Genomic DNA, 21,896 nt, shown 5'->3' on the forward strand with positions numbered 1-21,896 from the left:
AGCTGTCTTCCGTCCTGTCTTTTTATCCACGTCTCGTTGTCTCCCGCTGTGCAGATAGTGGGACCGCCCTTCTCATCTGTGGGTTCGATATCGCGAGAGAACAGATGATTTCGACATTGGTATTTTCTGCCTACTTCCTTAAGCATTTTCTCCTCCTTATCTCTGTCATGACTTTCTATTTAATACCTTATAAACAGCTGTAATCGTTAGGTTAGAAGTCCTAAAAACGCCTCTATGGCACGGTTCTCATTTACGGTAGCTCCCTCTGACGTCATAGCTACTCACGTAATGTGTAAACACTCCATGATCAACTGTTCCTTCATTTAATATTCAGCAGTAATAATATCTTAACGTCTATCGATGTAGTGTTAAAGTCCGTACGATTTGGTGTGTAACACTCCAAGTCATTTTCACTTTACATTCAGAAAACGTAACATTAGTCACATGCTAACCGGATAAAGGATTTTCAGAATAAAAGCTTGGCATTGATTTCCTGAGAACTTCCGGGTTTTTCCACAATAAAACAGCTTTAAACTGACGATATGTTTTAGACTGAATTATGCTGTTTAACATTGATTTTAATTTCTAACAGTATTAAAATAATGTTACACCTCTTGTATGCCCTGAATGCAAAAACAAACACAATATATATTTTTAATTATCAAAATGATAACAAAGGCTGAAAAAACAGGAGAAGCCTGTCTTCCCTTGGTCTCCAGGAGAAAACGCCACTGCATATCACCAAGTTTTCATATAGTTTTGTGTGTGAAATAGATCGCTGCAGTGAACACGACTTTATGTATTTGTTTATGGTTTATTTGTATACATAGAAGTTCAGAGAAGAAGCAACCCCTATATATTGTTTATTTTATTTCATTTTGGCACCATGGCAGAGGCAAATATAGAGTTAATGTGCGGAGATTATAATGTTCTGTTTACTAAAATATGTATTGTTTTATGATGTTTAGTTAACAAAATAGTCATTGTGCTACATTTTGCTGCACTCAAGCATACATCTGAAGACAAGAGTTGTGTCCCCCTTTGGTCACAAGGGGGAGTATATATATATTGTATATATATATATATTTTGTATAGATGTTGCAACTATACAGAGCTTTGGCAATACTATATGTAACTGAGGTCATGCTAATAAAGCTATTGAATTGAATTGAGTATACCTTTAAGGGAGCTGTCAGGAGGAAACAAAGGTTCACCAACACATTACTCTACTGCTGAGAAAGTACAAAGACGTGAAACGATGTGCTGCAATGTCTGTGTATTTTCGAAGAATGCCAAGTAAAGGAAGAAAGTAATAACTCGCACTGAGTCTTAATACATTACTTTATTTCATTATTTTCCCCCTTCATTTGAGAAACACTATCCAATGATGTATTATTTTTGTGTTACACACACACCATTACTGAATTAATTCTAAAACCAAGAATAACCTACAACAATAAGGAGCCCTGGCTCAAGGACGGACAAAACAAGGACACCACATGATTATTTTCCAATTACAGTATATTTATTTAAAGAGAGTAACTCAATTGTGATATCAGTTAATCAGTAATGTGTGTAGTGTATGGGTGTGTGATGTGATGTGTCAGCAGGGCCGGACTGGGACCATAGGTCAGGCCGGGAATTATACACCCAGCCAGGCCACTACCAGTTTTTTTTGGGGGCGTTTTGCGTTTCTGCCCTTAGTGATAGCCCTACAGTTTAAATCTACTATAGAAACATATGGACATAGGATATTGTTAAAAAAAAGTGTGCATATGTATTTGGGAACCTATCCATGTGAACATGTTTTATTTGGGGGTGGACCTCAAATCCTAGGGGGGGCATGCTCCCCCGGGAAGATTTGTTTTTTATTTTGGAGTTAAATGCATCAATCACTTTGAGTATAGGCTACTGATATCAGCTCTGCTTGCTCTCAGGAAATATGTATCTGCACTATCTCGATGCAACCCAAGCTTCTTTCATGTTCTTCCATTCTTTGGTGAACATGCTTCCATGCCTGCATGCCTCCTTTAACAAAAGCATTGTCACTGGCAGGCTTGGCAAACACGAGACACAGCGAGCATAGAGAGTGCGATGATTCACAGTAAGTTAACCATTTTCTATTTGTCCCATCCTTGCTGTGGAATACTTTGGGAATGGCTTTCTTGGAAGTTTGTTGTGGGTGGTTGGCTGAGGGCGAGCAAAATAATCAAAAGGCCTCTCTGTGTCAACTTCCTGTGCGTCTCTTTCGCTGTCTTTCTCCTCAGTTGCAATTTCCCTTGTGCTGGACCCTGAATCTTGACTTGTCTTGTCAACCTCCTCAGCATCTGCTGGTACTGAATAAGAACCAGCATAAGGATTAAACTCTGATCAATAACTATATAGTAACTTATTGAGAGAACATGAACATAGCTTGCTTATACTGTTGTCATTACATTTCCTTTGGTTTTGTTCAGTGTTTTCATAGTCATAGCGAAACAGTTTCCTCTGTACCTGCCAGTTCTGTCCACTGAGCTCTGCCTGCATCTCTCCCTCAGGGTCATCACCATCAGCATCATCTGATAGTGGAACTGAATAAGGAGAAAATGTAATCATTACATTAACAACTATTTATGAAATAACATTATTCAAGAACATATATTATACAACACTTATTTTATCACTTAGTTGACCCTGTATTTGCATGGCCTATAATACGATAATGATTGTCTCCCCTTTAGACAACATAACCATCTCAAGTTATTCACTCACAGTATGAGGGGTTTGTAGCCCCACAGTTAGCTGCAGTCTAACGGTTATATTATATATATTTGCCTTGAGTAACATTAAGGACATGTTTGGGTTTTGTGTAGCCTTACAGTCTCCAGTCACACAGGGCCTGCCACTAACTTAGCATTGGACTGAGAAACTGTTTTGTTGACAGCCGATGTGCACATCAGGCTACAATATAGAAAGAAATGTGGCTCATAATGTTCGCTAACTTACTTTCTGCTTCGTCATTCTATACCTATTATATTCTTGCCCTCAGTTTCAGTCGGTCCAGTCCACACTAATGTAAACAGCAGCGCGCTGGTCTCGTGAGAAACGGAGAGTGGAACAACCAATCACATCTTCATTATTCTCCTGAAATTTAAATGTGCCCATTCACTATAGTCTGACAGGTGCGTGGTTCTCACTGCGCCTCATACGTGCAACTTTGAACACTTCAATATATGCCGCATTAATTAATGGATTTGGCAGCAGTCACCGCATCTGGGCTGAATTAAACACGTATTATTTTAGTCCTGTGTGTTTATTAGAGGCCATGTCAGCAGGCCACATCATATTATGCCAGCGTTGCGTTCACAAGACATACAAGCCACAAACTGGCAATCGAAACATGCCACAACCTGAGGGACAGTGAATGAGACACACAGACACACCCATGGCCGTGGAAAAGATTGCTTGTGTAAAAACTTAAGTGGTTTGAGGCAACGGGTTTCCACGCGAATTTCTAGTAAAGTCAACTAGGCCGGCTAAGAGTGTGGGCTCTCACATGTACTGGAACAGAAAGGGCTGCTGAGTCGTTTTCAGAGCGGATTTCGTAAAGGGCGGTCCACAATAGATGCTTTAGTAAGAGTGAGTAATGATGTGGAAAAAACATTGAAAATGAGAGAGATAATGGCAATAGTGTACTTTGACATTGCAAAGGCGTATGACTCGTGTGGAGGGATGGATTACTGATCAAATTGAGTAGAATGGGTATTGGAGGGAGAATGTACAATTGGGTAAGGGCCTTTTTAACAGACAGGACATTTAGCGTAAAGGTTGGAGCAGATATTTCCAATTATTTAGAAATAGAAAATGGTATTCCCCAAGGGAGTGCAGTCAGTCCAATATTATTTAACATCATGATTAATGATATATTGACATGCTTAGACACATGCATCCAATCGGCTCTATACGCAGATGATGGGGCTATTTGGATGAGGGGAAGAAATGCCCCATACGTAATGGAGAATATAGCTACAGCGATTAAAAAAGTGGAGAGGTGGTCATATAACTGGGGATTCAAAATGTCAGAAAGCAAGTCATGCTACATGGTATTTACAAATAAACGCAAGATTGATGGCCAACAGCTAACACTATGACCGTCCAATGACAAAGGTGAATGAGTTCAAATACCTAGGACTGTGGTTTGATAGCAAATACACATGGAAAATGCATATTAATCAAGTGGAAACAAAATGCAAAAAAGTATTAAATCTATTACGAGCTGTAGCTGGATGCAACTGGGGCGCAGACAAACAAGCATTAATAGACATATACAGATCAATTATGAGGTCCACAATAGACTATGGTTGTATAGTGTATGGAGCAGCAAGAACATCACTTTTATGATAGAATACAATATAAAGCATTGCGGCTGTGTATTGGAGCGATAAAGTCATCCCCTATCAATGCAGTTCTGATAGAAGCAGGAGAGACACCTCTGGAGATCAGAAGAGAGAAACTTGCTCTGTCATACTGGGTCAGGGTTCAAGGAAGTGGAGAGGAAAATATCACAAACAGAATACTACAGGATTGCTGGGAATATGCAAAGTTCCAGGGGCGTGGGTTTGGCTGGACGAGTAAGGAGAGAACGAGGGCATGTGGAGTGAAGACCATCACGTTTGCCAAAGCAAGCCCATTTAGCCGTGTTCCCCCATGGCTTTTCCCAGAAGTAAACATATGTGAGTATCGTAGAAAGGAAAAAAGAGTGGCAAATAAATGAAGTGGGAATTAAAACAAGTATGTACCTGAATGAAAAGTACTACAATTACCTCAAAATGTACACCGATGGTTCTAAGAACAAGGAAGAGTGTGTTGGAGTTGGTATACACATCCCAGACTTTAAAATATCGATCTCAAAAAGAGCGTCTGATCAACTATCAGTATACGCAGCAGAAATGCTGGCAGTAATAATAGGATTACAGTGGGTTGAAGAGGTCAGACCAGATAGGGTGGTGATATGCACAGATTCATTGTCCATATTAAAAAGCATACAGTCAACAACAACTGCCAGAGAAGACATTCTCATAGAACTTAACCACAGGCTGTCAAGACTTCACAGAGGCGGTATGGATCTGCAGTTCTGCTGGGTGCCTGCATGAGGGGGTGAAAGGGAACGAGTGTGCTGATAAATGAGCAAAAAGTGCACGACAAAAGGAAATAACATTACAGTTCAACTTGGAGAAGGAGAAGGAAAAGCAGTCATTAAGAAGAAAGGGATGGAGATCTGGCAGAAAAGGTGGGAGAAAGACCAGAGAGGCAAAGAGTATCATAAAGTTCAAAAGACAATCACAATTAATATTTATAAAGAAAGAAACAGAAGGGAGCAAATCATGATAGCTAGACTCAGACTGGATCACACAGCATTGAATGGTACGCTGTATATCATGGGGAAAAGTGACAGTGCCAAGTGTAGGAGCTGTGGAGTTAAAGAACATGTGGAACATATCTTGTTACATTGGGTCATCTATAAAGCTGGAAGAGGAAAACTAAAGGATGACGTTTTAGAGGCAGAGAGGGAGAGGGAGTGTGGTTGGTATTCTGGGAACAGAAGGAGTAAGAGCTACCAGAAATACACTGTTTACCTTTCTGAGGGAAACTGGGGTAGGAAAAATAATGTAACATTAGGTCAGGAAAGATCATAGATTTTTATTTTGTTTTGTTTTATTTATTTTATGTTTTTTGTTGATTTATTTATTTTTTGTTTAGATCATAGATAGATACGTCCATGAGAGATGGAATGATATGATGATTCAATCACACTCATGTACAGTAGGTGGCGGTATGCACCTTTAAAGTTCTTTGCAATCTGCCAAAAACCGAGAAGAAGAAGAAGAAGAAGAAGAAGAAGAAGAAGAAGAAGAAGAGGTGAGTGGATTACCTGGGGCCGTTCTCATTTCATCAAATTCCCCTCCTCGACTCCCCTCCTCGACTCCTATCCCACAGCCCACAGGAGATGCGAGCGGAGGAGCCGAGGAGGGGAACCGAGGAGAGAGGAGGGGAAGCAGCAGGCGGTTAGAGAAATGAGCGTTCATTTTAAAGAGACGTCCATTAATGATGAAGGAGGCACAGCAGCCCTCTGTCTGATGGACAGATGTGTTCATGACGACTTATATATTTACTTTTAATTCATTGACAGTGCGGTATAATGAGACAATAACAGGCTATGCGGACACACACACACATATATATATATATATTTATATAAATATATACAATTTCAGAATCAAACAGAGCACTCTCATAGTAACGTAACACTATCAGAGACTGGATATATCCCCCCCCCCCCCCCTCTCCCCTCTCTGGTCGCTACAATGAGGAAAATAAATTAGGCCAAAAGTTTTATTTACAAGTATTAAAAGTAAGCAGAGGACACCAAACCAACTGAGACCTGTCTGTCCGCTGCATCTACGCACACACTGTACCACACACACCTACACCACACACACGCACCTACAGCTCCTAAAGCATAATCAGGCTACAGCCGTTGTGTATTTTATTATGTAAAGCACTAAATGGTTTTAGAAAAATATCGAGTCTTTGTTTGTAGATATCTACTAAACTAAAGCAAATAAAGAGAGTAGGCCTGTAATACGTAAGGGATAATGTGCAGCGACGCGGTCATTATGGGGAAAAGAACACCGACAGGCTGATCAGGAGCCCGACGCGAAGCGGAGGGATCTAGATCTGCATGAAGGTGTTCTTTTCCCCATAATGACCAAGTCGCTGCACATTATCCCGCTTATTACATGGCCACATTCTCAAAAAAGTAACGATATGACTCCCAATATTAATTGAAATGCTTTTATGGATTTAGAAAATGATTTTATTGATTTAAAAAATAGTTGTCTGTATTGATTTAAATTGACATGCATCCGCTAAGAAAAATAGTCCGTTGTTACTGTTTGAACTAACGTAGCAACGGCAGGAACTGCTTCGATAGCGTTTTTGAGGAGCTTTTTGATTACAGATTTGAAAACATCGTTGCTTGCTTTAAAAGTAGCACAATTAATTATGTCAAACCTTGGAAAGTATCTAGATATCCCTGCCCTAATGCCAAAGGAACTGGCAACTGAATATGTGTCGCCGTTTGATGTCTATGTCTGGACCGCTGCGTAAAAAGGAGGGTTTCTGCCCCGTTACTTCTCCGCTGTTTTCTTGTCGCTCTTGTCTTGTCAGTTAGAAAAATGCAGTTTGCTTTTCGGCCAAACTGTATACAGTTAAATCGAACGGACTTGTTTGTGCAGATGTGAGCGTCCTTAACAACGGTCAATAGGCTACATGCACTAGGGTCTGAGACGTACTTCCGCCTTAGCCGTAATACGGCTCGGCTGCTTCCGGTTTACTTCCGGTCTGCGTAGCTGAGCGGGAGATCGTCCACAAAGGTTTTACTGTTTAAATCTATGGTTTAAATATGAGTCGACGGAAGATTTTCAAAACGGAACATTTGCAAAGACAAGTGAATAACTACTCCGAACGGCGTCAGCTAAATTCAACGGCGTCCTAAGTTTCCATGGCTTTCCGACCGAACTCGAGCTGCGAAGACAGTGGCTGGTAAAAATACGGCGCGATAACTTTACAATATCCTCTCACTCCAAGGTCTGCAGTCGTCACTTCGCTACGGATCAACTAATAGAGCCAAAAACCCTTGATGGCCGTAGGAGGCTTGTGAAAGGTGCTGTACCAACTCTGTTTGAGTGGAATCACTTTACTGCTCAAACACAGCGGGCTAGTGTTTGGGAGAGAAGGGAGCGGCCCACTGAACCAGTCTCTCGGGAGGAGCAGGAAGAGCACATAGATGTCCGTGACCATGATTACTGCTCAACCCTTGAACCAGCTTCACTGGACATGTCCTCTCAAGCTACAGAAGACAACTCCAAAACAGTGGAGGATCTGCAGAAGCAACTGCAGGAGTTAAGAGTCCAGCGAGAGTTTTGCTTACAGCGGTTTGCTGGCTCCGACGACAACATCCGATTCTATACCAGGTAATGTTTTGTTTCAAATCTATCCAAGTTTTTGAGATGGGTTAGCTTATAAAGAATCCTGTTTACCTGCCGTGTGACCGCTGACTATATGCATGCAGTGTTGGGATATTTTATTTATTTAATCGTTTATTTGGCAGGGACAATGCACAGTAATGAACACTTAAAACATTAAAATGTATCAAGCGTAACAGTGCCAGATTTAGCTTTGAGCTAATTTCCATCCGCAGTCCCTCACATTAAACATTTAAGAAAATTACATTTTACAAACATGGTAAAAACAAAATACATGATATGCAAAAAGTGCAAAAGAGCAAGAGCAGCATACACAAGTATTTACCACATGGCAATACAATATAGCAGCAACTACATATAAAGTGCAAGAAAAGATAAAAGTGCTAGATAAAGTGCAAGAGGAGATACCCCTGTGTTAACGGAGAGGACATTTTGACCAAAAGTGGTCCGTCTGTGGTGGAGTTCAGTCTCCTCTGGTTTCTGACCTAGTGCAGCGTCCAGTGTTTTTTTTTGTCAACTTAACTGAAGTATAAGTACAAATACTATGGTTTTAAAATACTCCTGAACTGAACATGTAGAATCATAAATCATGTGTTTTCATATATAAAAAGTAACTAGAAACTATGAAGGTTAACTAAATGTGGTGGAGTAAAACATACTAATACTAACAACATACTGATAATACTTTACTACAAGTGGTAATCTTCAAAACTTTACCAAAGTAAAAGTATGTCAATATCCACTGTGTTTACCCCAGTTGCACACTTAAGAATGAAGAGTAAAAGTAGTCATTGTGTGTAAAATGTTCCCTGTATGTTTTAGATTATTATTACTGCTGCTTTAATGTAGTTGTTACATTTTACTGCTGTAGATTACTATACCTGCACCAAGTGCCTTCTTAATCAGTTTGAATTGTAATGTATTATAGCAAACAAGAGGAAAACATTAGCCCATGTGTTACAGTTAACACGATTGTATTTACTGTCAATTAATGACTGACATGTGTCTTTTGTGTACAGATTCCGAGCTATAACCACCTGATGGCCTTCTGGTCTTTGATTGAGCCTTCAATTCATAAAATGGTTCGTGTTACAAGAGCGATATCAGCTGCCAAGAGGAATGAAGAAGTGGTTACACACGCACGTCCATCAACGGTAGGCTACGTTTCTTTTAACACACAATCTAAACACAAACTGAAGGGAAAATGTTTCTCCGACATTTCATTGCTTTTGTGTAGGCTAAAAGGCTAAAGTACTCAATCATTTTTGAATACATCAGAGAACTAAAACAACTTCATGTTTTTCCCATAGTGTGCTACACTCATGACATTAATATAGTAACCTTTTTTTGTTTTTATCTTCCAGAGACAGCTGCTTCAGCCAATTGACGAATTCTTTCTTTTTCTATGCTTCCTGTCGGTGGGTTTGAAAGAGAAGGACCTTGCAAACCGCTTCAACGTACACCAGTCCACTGTGAGCCGCATCATTGCAACATGGACAAGTTTTCTTACAACTTTATTGGGGTCACAGTGCATCTGGCTTACACCTGCAGAAGTTCAAGCCCACCTCCCAGAGGCATTCAAAGATTTCCCAGACACACAGGTGATCCTGGATTGCACAGAGCTGAGGTGTCAAACACCATCCTCACTCCTCCTCCAAAGTGAAATGTATTCTACATACAAATCTCACTGCACCATGAAAGCCCTGGTTGGCATAGCCCCACATGGCGCAGTGACATTTGTTTCCAGTCTGTATGGTGGTTCTGTCAGCGACAAGGAGATTTTCAAACAATCTGGAATAGCTGCGTTGTTGACTGAAAACATGGCAGTGATGGTAGATAAGGGCTTCCTGATCAGCGATTGCTGCAAATGCAAGGTGTACTGCCCACCTTTTCTGTCACAGCAGAAGCAAATGCCAGCCTATCAGGTGAGGGAGACACAGGCCATTGCCAGACTGAGGGTTCATGTGGAGCGTGTCATTAGGAGGATAAAAGAGAACAAGCTTTTTGATGGTGTCATCCTCCTGTCCCATGCCTACAACATCAACCAACTGTTTGCAGTAGCATGTATGCTGTCAAACTATCAGAACAAAGCACTGGTCAAGAAATGGGTGAAATAAGACAAGATGATGACACCTGTGCAGGTAGCTGTGATTAAGCTGGGTGAGCACACCGTAATCCTGTGTTGCCTAACACACGCTAGTGTTTTGTTTGAATAAATGGTAAATTGCTAATTACAATGTGTTGATTTCTTACAAATGCAATGATTTACTATTAATTACAAAAAATCACTTCACTTTATTGTCTTTTTAAATACAATTGTATATTTATTTACATATATGAAATGTGACAAACAATATATATCAAAAACAAAATATCAAATACAATATTGAAATCACATTTTGTTGTCATTCAGAACATATGATTGAGGGATTGCCTCCTAAAAAACAGCTGAGCCAGGGTCTAGCAGCTAACTGCTTACAGAGTTAACAATGGCTACAGTGCCCACTACTTTTTTAATGACAGGTACTTTGGCATGTATGTGTAAAAAAAAAAAAAAGTCTACTTTTTCTCTGATTGCTCTTTGCACTTCTGGATCTGTGTATATTCTTTGCACCAGGTAGTCCTCCTGTGCCCACACTACAAAGTCACACCACTGCATCCCAGATACAAGAAGTTGACCCTGTACTTGCCAGTAATAGGCATGGCTTTTCTTGAGCTTAGGGGAGCCACATTCCATCTGCACATATTTGCAGTCGACATAATTTGGGACATTGGGACATTTGAATTCAACAAGGCCAAATTGGGGATATTCTGTTGGGTCAAAAACAACTCCATCAGGGGAGGCACCAAGCCAGGGCGTAGAGGGGTGAATGACAAGGCCACAAGGGGAGTAGTTCACGTTTGCCAGTCTACTGTATTCAGCTGCTACTGTGGGCTCCATCTCTGCACCTCTCCTCATTTCTGCAGTCTGCCTTGTACCTTTGAGTATTCGCTCTGCAAGAGAGTTAGCAGAGCTCTCACCTCTGACGTGACAAATCTCTCTAAACCTAGAGGCAGTAACCCTGGGTTTGCGGAGCAGATGCCACTCTGAGCTAGAGCTTTGCTCACGGGTAGCCTCCTCAATTTTGCGAGACATTTCCAAATCAACAGATAAGCTGTTCATATGTAGTTGCTCCTCTTCTGAGCACACCAGCGGTAAATCACATGGCAAGATCACATACCCCTCTATGGGCAAGTGGGGTGTTGGTGGTGTGTCAGTGTGAAGTGTGGTGTACCGAGATGTCAAAGCAGGCATCTGATAGGACAGAACACTGCCCTCCTGCACCATCCCGAAGGCACTTTCCACAAGGGGCTTGTCAGGTCTCATGTTCATTGTGGTCACAAGCGGTCTGTCTTCAATGCTGAATGCTGAGTATGCCTCCGTAACTCTGAACAGGCAGGGATCTGGTAATGGCCCCACCATGCCTCTGTAGAATCCACTCCTACAAAGAATGGCAAAGACAATATAGCACATTAATGTGACAATAAAGGTAAGGAATACAGCACCAGAATAGCATTATGAATTTAAAAAACACAGGAAACACAATTTTTCAGCTAAAATTACCTTACTCCAGTCTGCACCATCCTATTTGGTACAGGCTTGGTGAAGACCATGGAGTTGATGGGCCCTGGCTTCACACCCTAAAGGAAAAGACAATTACTGTTAGTTGAGTCACTTTAAAACAAAAACTCTGTGAAAGAAGTATTTTAACCTTATTGAAATTACCATTGTTCACGGCTTGTGCCATTGCTGTTCCGATTCAGTACAGCTATGCACAGGCGGCACAACTGGCATGTTCAGTTCACTGTAGTGTGCCGTTTGGAACAGCAATGCTACCGTGTGATTGCACAAAACAGTTCCTGCAACACAGGAGCACTGGTTGTGCGTGAGCACCACTGGTGATGAATCACGAAGCGTTATCTAAAAAAGAGAGAAGAAATACTAGTGATTAGTAACCTCACTTGTGGTAAATGAGCCAGGAGGTTATGAGTAGAATTATTGGTTATTTTTACTGACCCATTATCCTAGAAGAAGCATGTATTCCTGAATGCTTACTGTTACCCTCTAACCCTACAATACCACAATGAACCTTCTTTGGAAACTAAGATGCCTTGAAAATTGTATTAAAGCAGTTTTGACTATATATTTGAACCCCCAAACTTACACATCCATAATCAATGTAATAATATCTGACCAATCAGCTGTGATAAAGCAGGGAGAAGTAGGACACTGTTGAGATTCCCTTAAGGTAAACTAATGCTTAACTGAACTGAAACTCAATAAACAGGGCGGAGCACAGTGTCAATGCTGCCTGCCTACACTCAAACTGTGTGCTGTCTCGCTCTTCCTCATTGACCTGTAGCACAAGGCTCTCACGCTGACCTGCCCTGTCAGCCTGTCTTTATTTGACACTGAATGAAGAAAAACAGAGCAACAGCGTTAGATCTATACTCACGTCAAAACATCTATGGCAACATTGCTTTACAAAAGCTGATACCATTATGCAGTGTGGCTAACAACAAGACAACCTTTAGTTGGCTAGGCTATAAGGCTATTAAACGATAGTATTTTTGAGTAAAATGGCTAATGTTTTAAAGAATTAACACCAGAAACAGTACATAGCGTTACCCAGAGCCCTATAGTAGTCTACTATAGTAGTAGTATAATAGTAGTTCTACTATAGGGCTCTGGCGTTACCTAGCTTTTGACAGCTGACGTTAGCGTAACCTGTAGCATAAGCTAGCTGGTTAGTACCTGTTACTCCAGTTACCTTCTTACCTTCATAGTTGTGTATATATGACGCAGCATATAATTTGAAGCCTTTATCGAGTTTGCTGGCTGGGGCTTTAGTCGTCCTGCAAATGCGATGAACATCGCTAATTTTCAATTTCGGGAGCTCTTGTAGACACCGGGTGTAGAACGTCGCCATTGTTGTTGTTGTACCGGAAACAGTTGGGCAGTACTACGCACAATGCGGAAGTGACTGTGCATGTAGCCTATAAATCCTTGACAGCGGTCTGTCTGTTCTGGATTAACAACGTGTCACGTGTTCCGAATTGACCAATCAGAATCAAGTATTCAACTAAGCCATGTAATAATGAGTGATATATATTATACACACTGCTCTGCTTTCTGCACGGACTTCACAGCTGTTCTCACTGTAAACATCGCGTCGCGATGAAAGCAGTTAAAGGGCCCATGTCATGGCCATTTCCACTGATCATAATTACATTGTTGAGGTATACTAAAATAGATTTATACTGTGCAATTTTCCAAACTCACATTGGTTTCGCATACAGCATCTCTGTCAAGCATGTGTATTCAGCAGTATTCACTCTCCACTAAACGACTCGTTGGAGCTCTTGCCCCCCCCTCCCTGTGAGCCTAGTGTGCTCCGATTGGTCAGCTCGGCCACTCTGTTCTGATTAGTCAACCACCAGAGAGGTCTTATCATGGCGTCGGTACAGCCGTATATTTTATACGCCAACTAACCGAACTGTACCTACAACTGTTGTTATAGAAGAGTGTGACGGCCCCAGGGCCTTTGTCTTACGATGGGGTGGAGCTGAAGAGGCTAATCAGCGCGATCACGGACACCTGGCCGGAGCCGAGGTGCTAGCCAGCTGCCCGGAGTCAAACGGCAGCCCCTCTCTCTCTCCAAAGCAGCTCAGCGATCCTCTCCCGTCGACCACCTATCTCTGCATTTACCACAATAAATGTGCCGTGGTTTTGTAAACTCGTGTATGTCTCCTTGTCTTTCCGTTGTGGCCTACGAGCCGGTCATAACAAAGAGTAAGTTATTTTTACCCGTTATAAACTACTACTGTTTGAGCAATCAAATCATGGTTTGCTATATATGAATGATATGTTATAGGAGCAAATAATTCAGGGAAGAAAGGATAGGCCTACTAAGTATTTCCATTAAACTTTATTTTTAGAAATGTACAAAATGAACGTAAATATACATATATACACGGTATATCGTCAATTACTCCCCGTTGTCGGCATCTTGCCTATAGCAGCCGGGGCTTTTTAGGACGATGCATCAGTGTGGTAGTCCAGTCATGTATTGTCCGGCAGGATCTGGCTGGACGAAATCAAATGCAAATCACAAAATATTAGAGAAACTTAGTTGTTTTAGATTCGTTAGTAGTAGTTGTGGTAGGAGTGTGGATCTATCTAATGAACAGCTTGCCTGCTAATATGCTAACCTAGCTTTGTTTACCTTGGTAGCTAACACGATATGAACGTTAGCTTGGAGTAACGGCAACTACAATGGAGTGTAATAAAACTACTATGAACAAAAGCTAGTGGTTCATATTAGGCTAGCAATAACGTGTTTATAATTGCAATATTATACGGGTATTCTGCTACGTTCGGTCATACATTGTAACTTGCATGAATACATTGTTTTGCGCTAGCATACAGCTAGCCTCGTTAGCTATACATGCAGTATGTACATGTACTGTCACAATGTACGGTAAATCACCCGGAGTATATGAGTATTCCGTGTGTGTGACTGCAGACATTCTCCTGCCATGACAAACATGTAAGGCCATCTGCTGACATTGTAGTTGATATATTTAAACGCTAGCAACGTAGCATAACAAAAATGTTTTTCCGACCAAACTAAGGTCTAGCTCCGTCGGTTAGATCGGTAGCATACACGCTACGCCAGCTATAATGTAATTACGTTTCGCGACTGACCGTACGGTAAATCACCAGGAGTATACGGTCTATGACTATTTTGTGTGTGAATGCAGACATTATCCAGCTATGAGGAACATGTATGTAAGGCGATCTGCTAATATTGGAGTTGATATATGGAAACGCTAGCAACTTAGTTAGCCCAGTTAGCACTATGTCAATGACTTAGGAGTCCGGTTTACACATTTAACCAGTCGTGGTAGATACCTTGTTTGATAAATACACAAATAACAATGCAAACTTACAGGTTGTGTATCCGAATCTTCCCCTACTCCAAACGGTCCAAACAAACTATAGCCTCGTTGTTTGTGTAGCTCGGTAGCATACACGCTCGGAACGCCAGCTATAATGTAATTACGTTTCGCGACTGACCGTACGGTAAATCACCTGGAGTATACTGTCTATGAGTATTTCGTGTGTGAATGCAGACATTCTACATACATGTATGTAAGGCCATCTGCTGATATTAGAGTTGATATGGAAATGCTAACAACTTAGTTAGCACAGTTAGCACTGGCTTAGCAGTCCGAAACATGTTTACACATTTAAACAGTCGTGGTAGATACCTTGTTTGATAAATACACAAATAACAATGCAAACTTACAGGTTGTGTACCCGAATCTTCCCCTGCTCCAAACGGTCCAAACAAGATGTACATATCCGGCCTCAAACTGGGCAATGTTTTGGAAGCTTTCGTCTGTGAAATGCCGGTTCTTCGAACCTCTGAAGGAACAGTGTTAAAAATAAATTTCAACCACTGACTTCGTCGTGGTTCTTCCGTCGGTAGGACGAACAGCTCAGATTTCTCCTCACATTTCAGGAAACAGGTCCTTGGCAGTGGCATGACTGGATCGATTGTGAACTGAACCAGAGCTTCCAACAGTAAATTTTAGGCTGGCAGAGGGTGCGGCCAGCGCCGCTGGGTGTGGCCATAGCTCTTCGGGATTGGTCCATTTCGTTCCGGGTACCGCATGACATCAGGCCGTACCCGGAACTAAATGGAAGACTCAAATGGGCAGTGACGTATCTCCAACGAGGCGTTTTGGGGAGGTATTTTCTGTGTTAGAGTTTTACTCGTTACAGGGTGTACTTTGAGGGTTTTGACTCTGCACACCGTTTACATGCATAAAAACCTTCATAACACACAAGGGGACGGGTAATAACCGGAAAAGCATGACATGGGAGCTTTAATAAAATAAAGTCTAAAAGCTATCGTCTAAAAGCTATCGGCTAACAGCTAACGGCTAACAACTACAGTTCTTATTCTAGTTTGGCTCTGGGTGAGTAACAGTTTATTTGTAATGCTCAGCTGACTTTATGTTAGTTATTTATTACACCAGTTGTCTTTAAGACAGTTTGAGTTGTTGTGTTGGTGCTCTTTATCATGGTTTTAAATATATGCTAACTAGCTTATTAGCATCGTCATTCACCGTGACGTAGCATTTTTCCCATTGAAATGAATGGGGTTCTTCAGTTAGCAGCTAACGCTAAGCTAAGCGACGGTTTAGCTCATTAAAATATATAACTATATATACTTTATTTAAATAATGATTTATCTTAAACTGGGAAATGATTGTGTCACAGCAGAAGTGTTTTCAGGCATTACACGAGTTAAACATATTTAAAAGATGCAATAAGATATAATAAAAATGAAGCATTAGCAGCAAGTTTACACACAGGACACATATGACTAGAGTATCTAAAGAATACACAATATACAGAAAATACTGTATACATGGAGTACATTAAACAGTCTCACTAGCTAATGTTTGCTTTCTGTGTTAACTTAGTGATAGTTAATGACACAGATAGCGTTATAACCAGGGGTGCACATAACTGGTACGCAGGTACGCATGCGCGGCAACAATCTGAAATGCGTACCGTCACTTGTGTCACAAAGCGCATTTGCGTACCGACGTACTTGTGAAGCTTTTCCAGAAGGCGGTTAGATCACCGGACGACAGAGTCGGTCTCCGTGTGCACAGACAGGGCTGCTGTTAACGTCGGTCTGTACAGCCCTGCGCTAAAACAGCTGATCACAACGTGATCAGCTGTTCACCCCCCCCCATCATTTTTGATAACCTTAAAACATTAGTCTAATAATTCTGGTCAATACTTAAATCAATAGGCGTCTTCAGATTCGAGTGTGGTCTCACCTTACATTCAATTACATCACAAAGTAGAGTAAGATTGAAACATTCAATCACAGTGATTGATACAGGCAATCATAATAGGAAAAATTATCTCTCATCAGTGTTTGGAGCATCTTTTGTCAATAAATACAATAATGAACACACATAAAAACACAGATACATAATAGCAAAATATTTGTTTTAAACTAATATCTTTTATCATTTAAACCATTAGTTAATGTCATTTATCAAACTATAAAATCAAAACCAGAAACAGCTTAAAGATTTGCTTTAAGGCAATCACTAGTCAAAAGCATTTAAAACTTAGGATCATAAGAGATCCAGCTAAGGCATAAGATTCACAGTGGTGATTTGATCAATCTGTAATCGGCAAAGTTGCAGTGTCCTCAATTTTAGGATTACTTTACGTTTACTTCATTACGCTTTAGTCAAGAGTAAGGCACTTAGTCTTAATAAAATCAATACATTCATTTTAGTCAAGTACATTGTTCAAAATCTGAAAAGGAAAAGTTAGGCAAATATTCAAAGACTTTTGTAAAAACCTGGAAAGGAAAGATTAAACATTCTTAAAACTTTAATTCATACATTTGTAAATGCTACAACTGATCTGTACCAAATTAAGTCTATCACTTATTCTTATTAGCCATACTTACCTGAAAATCTACTTATGGTACTTGGAAAGGGTTCTTCTGTGTTTATCAATTTCTTTAAATTATACTTCTCTAATTTGAGGATCAAATATGCTACATAATTGTTATATTAATTATTATAAATATTTGTTTTGGGCCAAAACTGAAATTAATCTAGTACTTGAAACATCATTGTATGTCTGTCTGTGCATGGGTAATACATTACAGAGTAGTGTTGTTAAGCCTGATTGCTGGATGATTAAGGATATTAACATTATCTGTTATAATATTAGAAATACCTTATTATTCAATACTTTATAATCTGAAAATATTTATTTATTAATTTTGTTTAGTGTGAAAGTGTAATCTGATCTGACTAAATATATTTATCACCACTATTTAACACATGTCTGGTCATTGGAAATATAAAAAACAATCATTAATTGTACATCTTTAAACATCTGGTCATTCAATTCAAAGTTCATCTTTGTACGAGAGCTGGAAGAACATGTCCGTCAGTCTTCGTTCTCGTTCTCCTCCTCCCTTCATGACACTGAGTGTCTGGTGTGTAAAGGCATCCCGATACTGTAGATTAGCACTGAGGTGCTGATTGGCTCAAACTCTTCTTCATCAGAGCGCCATATTTCAACCCCCCAATTGCTCTGCTTTTGTGTGGCTCATTCAGTGAGCACTGTAGCTGATCCCCCAGTGAGACGGAGGCTCATCTGCCGGTATTCCTTCTGCTATCTGCTTGAGTACAACTGCGTATTCCTGATGCATCCAGGTGTCCCCCCCGTGATGGGAGAGGTTAGGAAGACATCAAACTCCTCCAAGAAACATGGAACCTTGTATTATAGAAGCCTCTGAAGCCCTCGCTCGTCCTGCAGGGTTGTCTGCTAGAGCCCACCGAGCAGAAAGATGAAGAGAAGAACCCCCTCTTATCAGAAAGGTGAAGAGAAGCATCCTCTCATCTCGAACGACCTTGTGCTTCCTTGCACGTGGCTGGGGGTGCTCTCTGCACCCGGAGAGTTATTGGGTCCTTATTGGGTTAACACTTGATAGGGATGTTTTTTCTGAGTGAAGACAACTCAAAGTAATGGATTAGCACATTATCATTTAATTACAAAAATAGGATAGGCCCCTCAGAATTATTTGGGAGCCTTCCTGACACATGCACATTATCATTTTGAAGGTTTGTGTTAGTCATTGAACATGCAAGAATCATATACTCATCAGTCCATAGCAGAGACATGTTATTGTAAGTTAAAGGTGAGCTTGTCCCTGTGGATATAACCCCTTCTCAATGATTCTAAATGTATATTAATTCACCATTTACCTTTTGATAAAATATTAGTTTATCAGAAATATTTAGTCTCCTCCATAAAACATAGGTTTGAGAAATAAATTACCCAATATAAAATCAATTACTCAATATAATTGACTCTTCCCTCCCTTTTCTTACATATGGTACATATGAAATAATAACTTAGGAGTCTATTTAAGCATGGTATAGTTTATAATCTATTAATCGAGAAGACTCAGTATCACCTGTGTGCAGCTTACAAAAACCATTGTGATAAACATATATTATGCAGGAAATTGATACATTTATTGAAAAACAAAGCATATCTGATTTGGGAGGAACAGTTTCATCCCTTTAACATCTGAGTTATTACTGAAGGCATAGCATGAATGATATTGGATGTCTGAGGGTGTCATTACTGAGAAATGTCAAACAAAATCAAAACCTTACATTTGAATACAGGTTTGCATTCCTCCACTTAAGGTGACGTTATCATTGGAAACAATAAAAGCTAATTGTTTTGATGTAGAATCTATACATTGAATCGTTAGAGCAGAACATAATGGTTGTATTGTAGCCTGAGTTTTGTGCAGCCTTTAGTTTTACCAGGTGGAAACATTGTCTATATAATGTGAATACATGTAGAACTAGACATTAAGAGGCCCCTGACATTAGGCCTATTTGAAACAATAGTAGGGGCTTTTACCAGCTCGCCCACTTACAGGCATCATAGCAGTATGAATAGCCTTAAAAACAACCCAATCTGCGGTAACGAGAGTCATGTATCTGAACCAAATGCCCTAAGTGAAGCCGTTAGTCTCATCTGACTGACCCAAGGGTTGGTGCTGGTGTGACAGGGAGGCTTCCAAGTGTTCATAGCAGATGTCATGCTTTCAGTTCATGGCTCAGTGGGGGGGAGCAGACCCATGTGAGACAGTATCAACGGCTGTAATGTTCAGTTTGAGGAGTGTCATTCTCTCTGGGAGCAGGAAATGGTGTCCATTCAGACCAGACCATTAATGTCATGTAGAGCAGCCATAGCATCTCTGTGACTGCACTCAGCCGGACTGCAGCAGGGCAGAACTGGGTGACTTTTAGTGAAGCCGTCCAAGGCCATAGACAAAATGGAACCACGTACTAACAAAAGGGACACAAGGTCATCAATGTCTCTCTTTACCTTTGGCCTAATTGTAAAACAAATTAGTGGAAGAAATGTGGAACCCTAATCCATCATCATGTGACATTTAGAGTTAATTTAAATAATTACTTATGGGTTGAAGTCAAATTAACATTAACATTAGAACTAAAGTCAGTCAAAATTGGACTTGCACGGATCAGAATCTAATCAATACACCATTTTCCCAGCTCTGTAATGAAAAGGATATCAAGATTAGGTACATTACAGGAGTGTTAAAACATCCAAACATGCACACTTATCTTATTCTAGTAGAGATTAGAGGACAGGTCTAATGTTGTGAACAAAATGATCAAGTCAAAGTTATTTTATTTATTTGATCTTATGTACCACATTTAATTTAATAATTAATCTTAAATTACTAATAACTTTAAAGAAGGCAACAATTTACAATGTGGATAAGGTGACTACTTATCCAAAGTGTGTGGGTGTGTGTGGGTGTGTGTGGGTGTGTGTGTGGGTGTGTGAACAGCTTGTCTGCCCAAGGTTAAAACATTTGGGACAGCAGTGAGAATGTTATGAGAAACAATTTGTTGCTTAGACTGAACTCGAAAGAAGCTAGACTGGAACATTTTAAATAAATCAAAACACTTGCACATTAATTAAATACATTTGACATTTAGCTTGAGCTGGGTTCAATACTTTCTTTATGGTATTTAAATTGGGCTCAAGTAGAACCTTTACATGGATTTGGCTTGCAACACAAAGTGATACCGATCTCTGTCTGTTATGATTTGAAAGTCTCATGATTTAAAGTGTAGGGCTGTGAAGGAGAGGCCCTTGGAAAACAACCTCTACTTCTTTGTTAACTGTAATTACTTATTGTAAGGAGATTGCAACATTATACTTTTTAAATAATTGCTCAATTCATTTAACACATTTATTATGCACACCAGCGACCTTTACTCTTTTGTTCATAAGCCCGGTTTCAGAAAACTTGTCAGTAGTTTAACAACTATTAGAATTTTAGTAATGTCTATGGAGACCAATTGGTTGATACGAGAAATCATTTGAAGCAGTTTAATAAAGAATGTTAAACTATATTTAAAACTGTAATTAAACTTCAACTTATATTAATTATCTGATTCCAGTGGCCAGTTGGAACAGATAATCAACAAAGTTTCCATTTTGCAGCAACAGCGCAAAAGGTTTCAACAATAATTTGTATTATGTCTGAGTCTAGTTCTGTCTTATCAGCTTTGTTTCGGAATGTGTTCAATACATTACGTTTTTTTCATTATTACCATACAATACATAGATTTAAGAATAAATGAAACAAATAATACAATATTGACCTAAAACAGCAGACAGATTTTGCCACCCTGACCTCCTCAGGCAGGGTTTTTTTACGACCAGCAGTGATGCCTCTTAGGGTCTTAGGGTGCAGGACGGGGCATAGGGTTTATAAAAGGTCACAAACATATCTTAACATACCAGCAATACAATTTAAGAATGTATTCTTAAAGTAATATAATCTTCTCTTCTTCTTACACCTACAGCGCACACCCTGAACAGTGTGCTTCTTGTTTACATTTCCTCTGCACACTCAGATGCAGCGCACACCCTGAACAGTGTGCTTCTTGTTTACGTTTCCTCTGCACACTCAGATGCAGGACATAAAACACTCTTTTGCTATTTATTTTCATTTTGCAGCACATCTATACTACCAGAATTTTGCAAAACACGATATATTATTTATCTTTCTCAAGTCATTTACTTTTGGTGAGTTAACTAAAGCTTAGTTTATTTTACCCTGGCTATGGACTGATTCATTATTAGTTGTTACAAAACATGCACAAGACGGCGGTTAGACAAACCAATATAGACCCCTGATACAAACA

The 21,896-nt window shown here is 40.0% G+C and overlaps 2 protein-coding genes across 2 annotated transcripts in view; one reads left to right on the forward strand and one right to left on the reverse strand.

The window, feature by feature from the left end:
• Positions 1–21,896, reverse strand: part of LOC117481734 (E3 ubiquitin-protein ligase TRIM39-like) — a 937,572-nt gene that overhangs the window by 387,349 nt on the left and 528,327 nt on the right. The window lies entirely within an intron of this gene.
• On the forward strand, positions 7,356–10,250 carry LOC117481788. The gene is made up of 3 exons (XM_034129685.1): positions 7,356–8,015; positions 9,047–9,181; positions 9,392–10,250. Exons 2-3 carry the CDS (start codon positions 9,068–9,070, stop codon positions 10,142–10,144), a joined length of 867 nt encoding a protein of 288 aa, XP_033985576.1. The 5' UTR covers positions 7,356–8,015; positions 9,047–9,067; the 3' UTR covers positions 10,145–10,250.

The sequence above is a fragment of the Trematomus bernacchii genome, unplaced genomic scaffold, assembly GCF_902827165.1.
Source record: "Trematomus bernacchii unplaced genomic scaffold, fTreBer1.1, whole genome shotgun sequence".
Lineage (NCBI taxonomy): Eukaryota > Metazoa > Chordata > Actinopteri > Perciformes > Nototheniidae > Trematomus > Trematomus bernacchii.